Source organism: Salvia hispanica, chromosome 4 (assembly GCF_029641045.1).
Source record: "Salvia hispanica isolate PSC_SH4W2 chromosome 4, Shi_PSC_v1, whole genome shotgun sequence".
Taxonomy (NCBI): domain Eukaryota; kingdom Viridiplantae; phylum Streptophyta; class Magnoliopsida; order Lamiales; family Lamiaceae; genus Salvia; species Salvia hispanica.
The window spans coordinates 12,350,667-12,366,335 of NC_142695.1; the positions used below are offsets into that span (position 1 = coordinate 12,350,667).

The following is a 15,669-nucleotide window of genomic DNA, read 5'->3' on the forward strand; positions in this document are numbered from 1 at the left end:
AAACACGAACCCGACCTGCTACCTTCAAATTCGAACACGACCCGCACCCGACATGAACCCGTTAACGACACGATATAATACGGGTTTATCCGATACGATAACCACCCGAACCTGATATCACACGATTAAAACTTGATATTACACGATTAAACCTTATTTTTCAACCTAATTTACACAATTAAAATCCACTTTATACCGTGTAAACCTTAATTTACAAGAATTAAAAAAACAATAAAGTAAAATATAATTTTTTAAATAATACTCTCTTCATCCCCGATTAAGAGTCACACTTTTCTATTTCGGTTCGTCCCCAATTAAGAGTCACACTTTATTTTTACCATAAATAGTAAGTAGGTCTCACATTCCACTAACTCAATTCACTCACATTTTATTATAAAACCAATATATAAATTGGGTCGCACATTCCACTAACTTTTTCAACCAACTTTTTTTTATATTTCTTAAAATCCGTGTCCGGTCAAAGTGTGACTCCTAATCGGGGATGGAGGGAGTAATAAAAATAATAATATTATCTTAATGGGTTATCCGTATCCAACCCGAACCCAACCCGAAATTATCGGGTTCTTAATAGGTCAACCCGATAAGGACATGAACTAATAAGGCTTGATGAAAATCCAATAATTTCGTGTGGATTCGTGTCGTGTCGAAAATTACTAGCCCTACCTACCCGGGCAGGTTGCACCCTCTGGATTGTTGCTCGATTCCACTCGGTTGTTGGATGGTTTTAAAGACCAATCCTAGTGGACTATGTCTCTTTGTATGTACTTATGCCCTCTTCTACCCGGCTGAGTCCACTTTCATAGAAGCGCTACTCCATCCTTTTTCTTAGTTCGTTCTTGCTTCTTCTGTTCAGCTTTAGTTTTTGGCCCCGAAATTACACCAAAATAAATTTACATTTAACCTTAAAATGCATGAAGCAAGATAATGATTTGATTTACATCAAGATGATCATAAGGTTGAATAACTTTTTTATGCTCATGCAACATAAAATCAAACGATGCGAGTTTAAGTGTTATTAGTAGCCATCCACATTACCATTTAACGCATAAACACATAATTGATATGCTGACATTTTAGGATAACGAGTGCCTCTTCCTTAAGTCAGAAATTTTTTTTTACTTTTTTTTACAAAATTCTATCTCTCCTCCCCTTTGATGCAACTAGTATTACACTCTGTGCTATACACAAACTAAAATAAATTTAAAATATTAATTTCAGGATACATATTAATTAAATAAAATTAAAAACAACATCATTATGTAATTTAAACAAAAAAGTACATAAAAATATAGAGGGAATATCATTTTTGGTCCACGAACTTTGCCAAAGTATCATTTTAGGTCCGTGAACTTTGAAAATATCATTTCAGGTCCATCAATTATGAGTTAATATCATTTGAAATACTTTTTTACTATTTCCAAGTTTTTTTGGACAAAAATACCCTTGATACCTTAAAGGGTATATATTTTTAATAAACTTATCCTATACTCATATTTTTTTATAAATATCTTTACTATATATTTTTGATGAATTTTCTAAATATAATTTGACCTTCAATATTATCACTTAATTTTGTGACATGCAAGAAAAGATCCTTATTCAATTTTTTATTATTGAAGAAAAGTTCTTTATTCTATTTTAAAATTCTTTAATATAAAAAATTGAAGAAAAGCAATTTTACTTGCATGTCACATAATTAAATGATAATATTGAAGGTCAAATTATATTTAGAAAATTCATCAAAAATATATTGTAAAGATATTTATAAAAAATATGAGTATATGATAAGTTTATTAAAAATATATACCTTTAAGTTATCGAGGGTATTTTTGTCCTATAAAACTTGGAAGTAGTTAAAAAGTACTTCAAATGATATTAACTCATAGTTGATGGACCTGAAATGATATTTTCAAAATTCACGGACTTAAAATGATACTTTGACAAAATTCGTAGACTAAAAAAGATGTTCCCTTAAAAATATAAACTAATAAAAATCTAATAGAAGAGGACACACTTCAAGAGCGAGGATTTCAATCCAAGTATCATTTCCCTCTTCTTGCCTAGTCTTGACTTTTAGACTTGACGATGAAACAACTAATCACTAATTATTATATTCCAATATTAAATCATAAGAGATAAGACCTTATAATATACTCCCTCCGCTTCATAATAATAAAGTTATTTTAGTATAGTACTTTCCATAGTAATAGAGTCATTTTCCTTTTTAGAAAAAGTCAACACATTTTTCCACACCTACTTTACTCTCTCTTACTTTTTTCTCTCTTCATCTCTCTACCTTTTTTATTTTTCACTTTATTCTCCCTTTACTTAACTCACCTAACAAAATTTTTTTCTTAATCTCCGTGCCGAAAAGAAACGCCTCCATTACTATGGAACGGATAGAGTAATAAAGAGTTGAACAAAAGAGGAATCACCCATAAATTTTAGAAAATTTATTTATACACTACATTACATGTAGAATTAAACGAACATTATTAAAGTTCTCTGTCGATAAAATAGACCCACTCACGTCTTCTATAAAATATTCTGGAATCAATTTTCAAACTTTAAATGAATCCACGAATATGATTTTATTATTCAATTGTGATATTTTTAAAGAATCGTTTTTGTTTCCCTATAATCTATCCTTATTATTAATCCATGAATATGATTTTATAATTCAATTGGATCATTTTTTAATAATCGTTTTTTTTTGTTTCCACAAACACGATTTGTGACCAAATTTTAAAGAATGGTACTACTAGTATTTTGTTTGTAAATTTAAAATTTAACACAAATTTGAATTTTATATTTATAAGGACAAATTTAACTAATTTATACTCCCTCCGTCCACAAACAATAGATTTATTGTTGTTTGTTATGCGTTTTAATTTAGAATTGGTAAAGTAAGAGAAATGAGGAGAAAATGTAGGTAAAGTAAGAGAAATAGGGAGAAAAAGTGAGTAAAGTATGAAAGAGGAAAGAAAAAGTGAGAAAAATATGAGAGATAGTATATATTAAATATAGAGCACAATATGTACTAATTTATCCATAATTATAGAACTGATTGTAGTTGAAATCATCTTTACTAAATATAGCTCAAGATATAATATACTCCATAATTGAAAAACTATATCGATATTATGTCTAAAATAATTAAGGAAAATTTTTTAGAGACATAATGTCTCCAAGCCATAATGTCATAATGGGGATATAATAGTAATTTTTACCATATATTTAGTTTTTTATTATTTTTACATTTTGTATATAGAAAATGTTTTAGAGACATAATGTCACCAAGCCATAACATCATCATGGGGATATAATAGTAATTTTCACCATATATTTAGTTTTTTATTATTTTTGCATTTTGTATATATACCTTGTTGCCCCTAAACCATTAATAAGGAGTATTAAATGAGGTCATGAGTTAGAATACGAAATATATGTTGACAGTATATTCACGCAAAGTTGGGTAAATCTTATGATAATTAAATCTTTAAATTTATAAGAAAAAGTATATTGAATACCTAAAAATTTTCTAATGTGTAAGAATTAATAGTACGAAAAAGTTTAATAATTTCACTATTATACAAATACAAAATTTATGGAGTACTACTTTTTCTTTTGGTCAAGTTTATTTTGGTTAATATTAATATTATTTTTATTTATAAAAATTTATTCTCAATTTATTTTCCTCTCCTACTTTATCTATTAATATTTAGATTTCAAACCTCATAAAAAAATAGATTTTTTAACTAATTTGTTTAATACTAAAGCTATAAAGTTAATAATTTATTTTTCTTTCTAAAATATCAAAGTTCTTAGGTCAATTTAGTTATAGCATGGAAGAAGTTAAATATTTATATATGCAATAATACTAATTGAGTTTACGGTTTGATTTTGTTTTAATTTAAATTATTTTCCTTTCAATTTAAATTTTTATATATGCAATATTAATTTCTATAAATTCTTAAATTTTGGAATGGTATGGTCACTTTAATAAAAATAATCTCATATTCTTAACTCATATATTTATTATTTAAGACTATATATCTAATATCTTCTCTTTTTATTTTGAGAATATTATAGCTTTTAACTCAATCCATATATCATGCAATAAATTAAAATTTGATGCTTCTAATTAACAATTTCTAATATTAATTATTTAAATTCTTGATCTTTGAAACATTACATCGAATCTTATAAAAAAAACTAATTATATATTTTAAACTCATCTATTTTATACATTAAAACTATAAAATTAATATGTTCTCTTTTTCTTTCTAAGATACTAGAGTTCCTATCTTAGTTCATTATAACATGCAACATATTAAAATATTAGTATTATATTGTAAATAAAAACTGTTAATTTACTGTTTTGATTTTTAGGATTTCATAGTTTTTAATTTAATTCTTCACTTTCCAAAATTATAATTTCTTTAAATTCTTATTTTAGTACGTTACATTAAACTTTGTTCCAAAAGAAACTAACTTTAAAATTAAAATTAGTTGATGTTTGTTTATTGAAAATTAAGATATGAATTTGGTATTCCTAACTCAAAACTAAAAATTAACATTACAATTTTCAAAACAAAACTTTTAAATAAAAGAAGACGTTTTACACTTTTGCTTTCATAAGCTAAAAAAACCACTTTTATATATACTTAGATTAAATATATAAACATGATGCTAGTTATTACTATTTACTAACCTTTGTTTTAATATCAGATCTTATAATCGGATTAATTTTTTTAAATCTATCTTGGTAATTTATAAATACAAATCTTGTTCAATATTCAAAGAAGTGAATATGTATAATGAGTAGTATTCAATGGTTCAAATCTATCTTTAAATAGCACTCCTAGGGTAAATTAATCAAAGTAAGAATTAAACTTATGGCATAGAAACATAGGGGTATTATGGCATACAGACATTATGTCTCTAAATCACTGCTCATTAATTAAATCCATCAATCCAAAATATTATCAATACTAAATCAATATATGGTAAATATCCCATAAATTCAGCCCTCAAAATAAGCTGCCAAGATTACAATTTTATACGTAATCTTTTTACAATAATGTTTTGGAGACATAATGTCTAAGACATAATGAGGTTAAAGTAGTCATTTTAGATTGTTTTATATTTTTATTTAAATAAATGTTTTGTACATATACCATACTACCCTTGTGCATATAAAAATATTTATTTATATTTAAGAATTACTTGCTTAGGAAAGTTGTGTGCATTTATATGGATGACATGATTTAAGCAAATATTCTCTCTAATCATCTCACCATAATCTTCAATCTCTCTAATATCGGTTGCATCATATATTGGATTTAATTTTATACTCCACTATTTTGTTTAGGAAGAAGTCCACAATCTCACCATTTTTTTCTAGCTCCAAAATTCCACTTGATTTAATTCTACTAACATGAGTCACGAAGACTTGGAAATACATGCCATAAATTTTTTGAATTATTCATTCTAACTTCAATCACGAATTTTTTTAAAAAATTTAATCTAATATAATGAATTTAAACTTTATTTTAAATAATACATTACACAATTAACTTTTTTAAATTCTAAACTTATAGGTACTTAATAGATTTGATACTCAATCTTAATTATATTATTACAAAACATTATTGAATCTAGAATTTATAATTATAAAATTAATAAATCAATTTAATTGCTTGAGTTCTTATAACATCAAATAAAGATTCGAAATTTATACATGCTTTATTTTATTAATGGACAAAATGTTAGGGAACAACAATTTAAATTTGTATACTAGAATTAAATTGTTACATGGTGTCAAAATAATGTGTTTTAGAATTTTAGAATTTAGAATTTTAAACATTATTATAGAAAAAAAAAAGTTGGCGTGGGTGACTATTACTATTTCGTTGAACAATGACACTAAGAAATTAAGTATGTATATACATGCAATCATTTTTATGATTCAGAATTTTAGTAATTATTTAATACTAATAAAATAATTTGACGCAAATGACTATTATCCTTTCATTAGATGACACATGTAGAAATTAAATATATAACATATGTATACTACTGGAGTACTATTTTAGAATTTAGAATTTTAAACATTATTATAGAAAAAAAAAAGTTGATGTGGGTGACTATTACTATTTCGTTGAACAATGACACTAAGAAATTAAGTAGTATGTATATGCATGCGATCATTTTTATGATTCAGAATTTTAGGAATTATTTAATACTAATAAAATAATTTGACGCAAATTACTATTATCCTTTCATTAGATGATACAAGTAGAAATTAACTATATAACGTATGTATACTACTGGAGTACTGTTTTCCAATTTAGAATTTTAAACTTTATTATATAAAAAGATAAAAGTTGATGTGAGTGACTATTACTATTTCGTTGAAAAATGACTCTAAGAAATTAAGTATGTATATGATGCAATCATTTTTATGATTCAAAATTTTAGTAATTATTTAATACTAATAAAATAATTTGACGCAAATGACTATTATCCTTTCATTAGATGATACAAGTAGAAATTTCATATATAATATATGTATACTAACTATTACTATTTCGTTGGATGAAAACAATTAAACATATTTATGTACGTATATACTTTTTACAATCTAGAACTTTAATTATTATTTAATAATAAAATAATTGGATGTGAATAAATATTTTTGTTTTGTTAGAGGATAATATTAAGAAATTAAGTATTCCTATATGACTATTAGATGATTGAATTAAAATGTTTTTATATAATGCAAATTTTGTAGAAAGTCAATTTATGATATGGAGTATCCTTACTAAATTATTGGCTAGCGCTTAGAATCAGAAAATAATGGTAATTGCAAAATTAGTGCATTGATTTGAAATGTTCAAATCTTTACGATACTAGTGAATTAATTTGACAAGTGCATTAGTTTGAAAATAAGGGTATATTAGTCCATATTATAATTTGGCTTATGTCAAATTGACATAGGGGTATTATGTCTTGGAGACATTATGTCTCTAAATCATCACTCATCTTTTTATTTCCTAAACTCATTGGCTATATCAAATTTCAAGTATAAGGAATATAAGGAACCTTCCTCTATATTTTCTGTTTTCTACTGCCGGAAAACACGATTGCCGCCTAACCATCGTCATGCTGCGACTCCTTTCACCATACACAATTTGAAGAAGAAGGTTGAAGCTCATTCTTGTTTATGGGTAGTGCAACCTATCATATATTTATAGGGTAAATAAAAATATTCAAAACCCTTTCACTTCCCCACTTACATGATAATAATCCTATAAAACTTTTCGCTTCTCCAAATTTATAACATCAAATATGGATTGTAAGTTTGTAACTTATAGACATTTACTCAATTTATTAATATTAGAGCTTTCTTTCTAGTCTTCTTATTTTGCAATATTTTTTACATTTAATGAGAGATGTGAAATTGCCGTTGAGATGTACAGATTTATGTAAAAAAAATGTTGAAATTAAATTACAATTTTTAATTTACAATGGCAGTCTTTAAAATATCCCCAAAAACTCCTTTTTTATATGTGTATGGATAGATTTACTTCTGAGATTCATAAAAATTTCCCTACTGGCACTCCGATCACCCTTGAAATTAAAAAAAAAATTCTCTATGATCTTTGCGTGTCTTCTTCTACCCAACTTTTTTTAGAACAAATCATGTGTAAAACCGTTACTCGTCTATGTAAATATCAAAACCAGTGCTAGTGCAAACTTGACTAACTAATTCTTGAGGTGGACATGGAAGGTTTGAGAAAAATGATCAACGATGTAATCTCGAAATTTTTAGAAATAGACTGCAACGTATAGAGCAGAAAATAATTGAATAGGTAACTATGAAGATAAACATGGTAGGCATAAAGATATCGTGAATCTTAGAATATAAAGCTTTTACGAGAGGGTAGAGAATTTTACAAAAAAAAATAAAATAAAAAGAGATTTAAAGGAAGAAGCACCCATTGTCCATCAACAAACAAATCAGCTCTTATATTCTTGAAAATTTCAATTGAAAAAAACTAAAATTATAATGCTCCATCGATCCCATAATAAATATCACACTTCCTTTTTAGTTTGTCCCAAAAAAATATTACATTTTCTTTTATGATAAAAGCTCATTCCCACATTAATATAAATATATTAGTATTTTCTATCTATTATAGGTATAATTTTAAATTTTAAATAATGAGAAAACAAAATTTAAGTGGTCAAAACAAAATTTAAAGCGCGAGTCGGTTGATTTCCGGTCGGCCTCAGTATTTAATTGAATTTTAAAACCCTAATTAATTCAAAATTTCCAAATTCGTGGTTAATGGCGTCCGATTACGGCGCTCATTCTACTCACATTCTTCACTCCCACACAGTATCGCAACCACAGTGTTTTGGTCAGAATTCTATCCCAATTTCTTTTTTTCTTTTCTCAAAATATACTTGTAGTAATAGTTATTGAAGAATGTCAATTCTTTGCTGTGTTTATCATGATCACGCTTCAACTCTTGGAATGTCTCTTTCTTTTTTCTTCAATTCAAAAATGGTTAAATATTGAATCTTGCTATCATGCTTTTAAACATCACATCTCCAATTCGTAGTTTGTTGTTTGCATTTCATATTCTTGTGATAAATCCTATTCTATCTCTAGTAAAACAGAGATCTTGCTTGTAATTTATGGTGTCTACGATTTCCTGATATTTTATAATTTCTTGCTGGTGTTTAATTTGTTTTAGATGGATACGAACTAGGAAGGGTGCATCATCACCATTTGCAGCATGATCAACAAGGTCTAAGTGCTCAACCTCAATTTCATATTCACCCACATCCTTTATCTTCAGCTCAGTCCCATGACTTGCACGGGGTGATACAGAGAGAAATTGAGGAGGAGAGGTTTAGACATGAGATAATCATGTACAAGATCCTTACAAGGCGTGCCTTGGAGGCTGAGGTAAGGAGGGATCTGCTGATGGTTGAAACCTTTCTTAGGAGAGGACACAATGTGGCTCCACTGGCAGAGACGATGACTGAGGAGAGGTTTCTTGGTGAAAGTAGTATGTTGCTCACGCAGAGGCACATATTGAACGACGTGTGTGAGGGTGGACGCTCTGGATCCTTACCGTTTCAGAGAGCATCAATTGATGAGAGAATGGGAAGAGACTCAATGGTCAAATGTGTCTCAGAGGGCAGCAACAAAAAGAAGGAAATAATTTTAGAGGTCAGTATGCCATTCCCTGAGTTTGATTGAGGTGTCTCTCTCTGCTTTTAATTTTGATTGTTGTGTTTGTAGAGCCTTCAACTTTAATCAAACTTTTATGATTTGGATTATTTATACTGGGTTGAAAATGGTTACTTTTGTGTAAAATGCAACGCAATCTAAATTTGTTCTCAAAGTATTTTGATTGCATAGTTTAGTGGTTTTTTGTGTAAAATGCAACGCAATCTAAATCCTAGGCTGTGATATAACTTGGAGCTTGAACTTAGGTGATATATGTTCTGGTGTAGGAATTATCTAGTCCCTGGTTCGATGCTGGTAGATGCGGGCATTGGGTGGTAATGATATGGAGATGAAAGTGGAAACAGGGCGAGAGGTGCGGGTGGATAGAAAAAAGAACGAAAATTGGAAAAAAAAAAATAATAGGAGTACTTGAAGAATTAGAAAAAATTGATAAAATTTTAGACTACTCTATTCTTGAATAACTATACTTTGCAAAAGGTACGTCAAAACTTGTGAAATGAAATTTTGCTCTCTCCCGAAACCCAACTAAATCGGTTGAGTATTTGTCTAACTTGTTGTAATGTTAGGTTATATGTATTCATATTGAGAGCTTGGAGGTGATTCTTGATTATTTATATCTGGTTTTCATAAAAATGCTCTGAAATCTCTATTTAATCTTTTCATTGTTTTTCTTGTCATTCAACTTCTACTTTTTCCCTATCTCATATTTATTTCCATTTTCTCCTATTTTCTGTTTTTTTTTGTTTTCCAGTGTCCCCAATGTTCTTTCCTCTTTCCATGCTTTTTCACTTCTTCACATTAAAAATTCACTGGGAAATTCTATAGGGATTTCTATATCGATAATAAAATTTTGGATTTCTTTATCTCAATTCCAAATTTTCGAATTAGCAGAATGATGAATGAAATATATATGGCAGAACTCAGTTAATAAAAGCTCCCATCGTATACTGGTCGATATTCTTTCTTTTTTAGCTAAAAATTTCTGTAACATCAAATCAACATGTGTAATTTTTGTACAATATTTATGATGAGTATGTTTTGCGAGTATTGCAGGCTAAGCCAACCGAAAATATAACTGGAGCTAAGAGGCCTAACCCTGGATCGGGCACCAGTCCCCAGTCAGATGGCAACTTGAAGAAGCAGAAGAGAGTGAAAGAGGAGTGGAGTTGCACCCTCTGCCAAGTTACTGCAACCAGCGAACATACTCTGAATGAGCACCTTAAGGGAAAGAAGCACAAGACGAAGGAGGCTGCATTGAAGGCGAAAAAAACTATGATAGTGCTTTGTACAAAAAATGCTACCAAGCCTATCCAGAGTTCAGGAACTTCCAGTCAAGTCATAGAAGTGAAACTTACACCCACACCTTTGTCATTTGTTAAGCCCGGCTCTGAGACAGATGGTCTGCTGCCGTTGCAGGGAAAACCCAACCCAGACAACTTGAAGAAGGAAGAATCAGTAGTGACTCCACAAGGAAAACACAAGGGTGAACATAAGAAGGAAACATTTAAATTTTGGTGTGAGATGTGCCAGGTTGGTGTGCTCACTGAGAAGGTCATGGAAACGCACCAACAGGGTAAGAAACATAAACGTCGTCTTCTTAAAACCAAGTAGTGGAGAAAACAGTTGCAGAAGATCTCACAGCTGTGAAGAGAAGTCTCTGGTGATGCTTACTTGAATTGAGCTGCTATGGTTCATGTCCAATTAGTCAAATGCTGTTTGCTATGTCGAATTCGTTCCCAATATAAGCTGTCTTCTTATTTCTACATTTGAGTTTAAGAAACTAAAACAGTCTTCATATTTGTCCAATTTGTGGGTTAGGAGAATGCATATTGGGATAACATTTTATAAACAAAAAACTTAAAATTACATCAAAATGAGAGGGAAAAGAGCTGAGTCTATTTCATCAAAATCCTATGCAACATGGTAGATTCTATACTAATTGAAGTGAGTTGCTTCCATCATACCATTCTGTATAGTGTTAACAAATAAAACTATCTTGCCTTATCAGACTCCTCCGTTCAAACTCTCAGTGCAACAGGATCCTGCCATGATATTTTTCGCTTCCCAGCACGAGATGAGCCCTCCCCAGCGTTTCGACAAATGGACAGTTTCAGATCATTTTGCTGCTCTTCGTTCATGCCTCTCATTAAACTTTTCCTGGTGTCATCAAACTTGTTTGCTTCACTACCCTGGAAATCCTCTTCCCCTGTCTGGAAATATCGAGAACAATTAGAATATGCAGTAAACGATACTTTTCATAGGTTGAGTGAAATCAACCACCTACCGAGATTTCATTCAGATCAAATATTGGAGCTCGGGTTGGCAACGAAACTTCTCTCTCACTAGGTATAGTCTCGAGGTTCAAATCAAAAGTAGCGGCAGAATTAGAATTCCTAAACATTGCATCATTTGCACCGAATATTCTTTCCTTGGAGTTTCTGTCGAGAGCTGCCACTATGTTTGCTTCTTTCCTGATATGCATTACTCCTTTGTGGTTCAAATCGAAAACCGGTGGTGGAATACCATGTCCCTTCCTGCTGTATGATTTTTTCTTGCGAGGCTGATCACTGATTGGAAATGTATCAGGCAGAGCAACTAGTTTCTTCTTCGAGATGGGCTCTGGAGCTAAAGACAATCTATGCTGACTCGCTTCTTTTCCAATCAGAAGCTGTTGCTTTGTGATTTTAGCACGCTTTAGTAGGTTTGGCGCCTGTACAAGACTTTGTTCTTGTAGTGAATTCGCATCCTTCGTCTTCACAAGGTACCTATGCCTTTTCCGTAGAAACCTAATTGTTACATTGTGATAGTGATCAGCGTAACACAAGTGTAGGATACTAAAATAAGATAACAACGAACTTAACTCGCCAAAAGCTAACGCAGCGCAAAAATAACAAAGAACGAAACATATATTGTAGACAAGACATGGACCAAGCCATTGATAGAAACCACCATTTTTGTCGAAAATACATACACCACAAGAAAATTTTGGAGGCAAAGGCATAAGGTATCGAATCAAATTCCATACCGAACTTCAGCTGCGAGCATCAGCTTTCTCTCTTTCACCATATCCAATTTGCTTCTCATAACATCAGCCTCCTGCAACATCATAAACCTATAAATCAATCTATTCCGCAACTAAAGCAAGTTGCGTTCTCTTAAATTAAAAAAAACAGTCGATAACTTAGCATCTTATTCATTTTATCTATCCACCCAAACAACGAAAAATATACTCCCTCCGTCCCATTAAAAATGAAACGTTTCCTAAAATAAAAATAGCATCATCTCTACTTTTCTATCTCTCTTACTTGACTCTCTTTGTTAACTCAGAAAACAACACTACGTAAAATTCAATACCGAAATCCAAATGGTTTATATTTATTGGGACGGGGGAGTATATCTTAACATGAAGAAGAGATACATAGTGTGTCTCATATAATCTCACGAATTGCATTAAAGCTAAAACAGGCCTTCCTTCCTTCAAGATCAGATCTAATAACAAGGCATAGAGATAGATGTAAACACAAATATACAAATTAAGGGACAAAACAAGAACATCATCAAGAACCCAAAAAACAAAAAAGAAAAACATGTATTTCATTCAAGAGTAAGATCACAAAATCAACAAGCATATCAAATATAACATAACAAAGCATCAGATCTCCCAAAAAAGAAATGAAAAATTAAACACCTTTTCGAGCTCGTGATAGTCCTGCATAAGAGCCTGAAACTTGAGCCTAGCCTTGGCGCCCCCAATTCCATACGGATCCAAAACCGCCCCTTTACTCTTCCTAGACATTCGATCACAGAAAAAGCTGCGATCTTGAACAAGATCGAGGGAAATTAATACGAAATTAATATGAAATTAGGCGTGTGGAGGGTATTTGATGCAGAGAGGGGGATGGAAGATAGGTGAAAAGGCAATAAAGAGAGGTGGGTTTGTTTGTAGAAAAAGAAAAAAATGGAAAAGATAGAGATAGATAGATAGGAGAGGAAATGAGAGAGAAAATTGGGGCGAAGGTTCTTTCTTTGCTTTCCTGTGAAAAAATTCTGACCGAAAAAGCCCACATAATTTGCGCCAAAATAAAAACATTGTTGTTTGAAGTTGATGATGAAGATTGGGATTTTTTGGGTGTTGCAGAAGGGCATTTCTGGCAACCCAACTTATCTCCTTTTTATGTAAGTTTAATTTACAGGACTACTTCCCTCCCTCTCTGTATTTCTCTCTCTAGAAGAGAACACCTGTTTTTTTTTAATTTTAGAGAGAGTATAGGCATATAGCATGAGATTGATGATGGGAGGGTGCTGAAAAAGCAAGAAAATGGGGATGATTCTGTGTCCTGATGTGTATTGCAGTTGTTGGTAGTACTTGGACCTCTGATAGCTGCTTTGATGGCGATGCATTTTTAATTGCGGAATGGACCCGGTCTCCGAAAAGACATTTGTACCCCTCTTGGCATCTTCTTGAACCAGTCAAGATACGCATTACAATTGAAGGGTATAATCGTCTTTTTCGTTGTTAGAAACATCATCATCTTTCACCTCCAATCCAGCCAACGACCGTGCCAAAACTTCCATCAACTCTCGCTCTAAGTTCCGATATTATCGAATTTTTCTGTTTGACCATTTTTTTATGCTTATTTTTTTCAAGATACAACTAGTGCTTTTTCGTGTCTTTTCTTTCCTCTTTTAACCATTATTTATTCAAATTTTATAAAATTTAACAATATTTACATGGCATAAAATTAATATAAATAAACATGCATGACACAATAATTTCATCTTATACAAAATTTAATAAATTCATAAATCTAAAATTAAACTTAATTATATATATCAATATAGAATATTTAGAATTTTAATTATATAAATTCACATATACATAAAAAAGTGAATTTATCAAATATGATAATTTTTGCGTATTTTAGAGTATTTAATCTAGTTCACACACAAATTTAATAAATTAACTCTAATAATACTAAAAAATTATAAGATTACAACGTCGTTAGTAGTATTTCAACACTTAGATCTTCTATGTCATTTTCTACTTCATCTCCTACTACATACATACAAATATGATAAGTGATGATGGGGTCCATCACTCAATAATGAAAGATTGTTTAAACTTACAAGCATATAAAACCATATAAATGTTTGATTTTTTGGTTTTGAAAGATGTGTGACAAAATAAGTAAAAGATTAACTAATGAAAGACTTTTCAAACAGGAAAATATGTCAATAGACTTTTTAAAACATCAAGCTAATCGCATAAACTGAACATATGCATGGCGAGTGGTTCACAATTAGCTGAATATATAATCTATGAACCAATTAGTTGAACATGCTATAGTTCCCTAATTTGATGAATTGGATTTTCTGCTCTAAGTTAAGAGCTGAATTAGGATTTTTTTTTCTTGCTTTAATCTATTTAAATTGGTTTTATGTATAGCTGAGACTGAGAGAAAATACCGTACATTAGAATTGAGGTTTGTGAAATAGATTAGAGCCATGTGGGTAATATTAAGGACCAAAAATTATGAAGTTTAATTGAGTTTGGGAGTTTCTTTAAACTACTGTAAATAATCTGAAGTTGCATTATAGCTATAAGCTTATTAAGTAATGGGGTTTGATAATGATTGTGAGTGGAATCCAGACTTAGAAGTAGGAGGCATGTACTGATCGAAAGGTCGGCCTAGAATATTGAAGTATAGTTTGAAATGTACATTTGAGTAGTAGTATAAAGTTTTGTGAGTTATTTGACACATGAGCGAATGTTATAATGCTCAAGAACTCAGGAAAGGATAATTCTTGTTAAACCAATAGAATTTTGGATTTTTACTTGTGTGGATCTTGCATTTTATATTAGTTGAGATTATGGTGTTGGTAGAAAGGTATGCCTTAGATGTTTGAGGGGTAATTAGAGGTCACTTCTTGTAACAAATAGTGGATGGGAAGAATAGTTTAATAAGTTGGAATTTAAAGGAGACTTTTAGCATGCTGTATCTGTATTCCGTCCCTCCATTCTCAAGTTCTGGATTTGCCGCTGCCAATAAGTAATGCTCATTTTATACCTCTAAGATCAAAGGAAATGCTAATTGAGGTTGTTAATTTTTGTCATATTACTACAAGTATAAGAACATTTTTTGTTTATTAACTCAAAAAAAAAAAACATTACATAAAATCCCGAAATTCAAATATTTCTTATTTATTGGATGGAGGGAGTGTATTAATATTCAAGTATCATTCCACGACATTAATTTATATTTACAAAATTAGTCAAAAATATATAGTAAAGATATTTATAAAAGATATGAGTAAGTAATATATTTAGTACAATTGGATTGAATATATAATTTGAGGTATTAATATTTTGTTTAAAT

At 30.2% G+C, this 15,669-nt stretch overlaps 1 protein-coding gene and 1 pseudogene across 2 annotated transcripts; one reads left to right on the forward strand and one right to left on the reverse strand.

Annotated features, from left to right (window-relative positions):
* The first annotated feature begins 8,377 nt into the window (after positions 1-8,377).
* Positions 8,378-11,055, forward strand: LOC125194466 (uncharacterized; annotated as a pseudogene). Its single transcript, XR_016128956.1, has 3 exons — positions 8,378-8,450; positions 8,790-9,271; positions 10,346-11,055. The product of XR_016128956.1 is annotated as an uncharacterized LOC125194466 (transcript).
* Positions 11,056-11,166: 111 nt separating this feature from the next.
* Positions 11,167-13,573, reverse strand: LOC125194467 (uncharacterized). Its single transcript, XM_048092702.2, has 4 exons — positions 12,981-13,573; positions 12,318-12,388; positions 11,577-12,078; positions 11,167-11,502 (listed from the first exon to the last, which is right to left on the reverse strand). The coding sequence occupies exons 1-4, from the start codon at positions 13,086-13,088 to the stop codon at positions 11,311-11,313; spliced, it is 873 nt and encodes a 290-aa protein (XP_047948659.2). The 5' UTR covers positions 13,089-13,573; the 3' UTR covers positions 11,167-11,310.
* Positions 13,574-15,669: the final 2,096 nt, after the last annotated feature.

Bases quoted from the DNA above. Each gene is read 5' to 3' on its own strand.
- LOC125194467 (XM_048092702.2), bottom strand. From the start codon at position 13,088: ATGTCTAGGAAGAGTAAAGGGGCGGTTTTGGATCCGTATGGAATTGGG. The intron at 12,389-12,980 runs GTGTTTAATTTT...ATGATGTTGCAG, and splicing joins ACTATCACGAGCTCGAAAAG to GAGGCTGATGTTATGAGAAG. The intron at 12,079-12,317 runs GTATGGAATTTG...TGTAACAATTAG, and splicing joins ATGCTCGCAGCTGAAGTTCG to GTTTCTACGGAAAAGGCATA.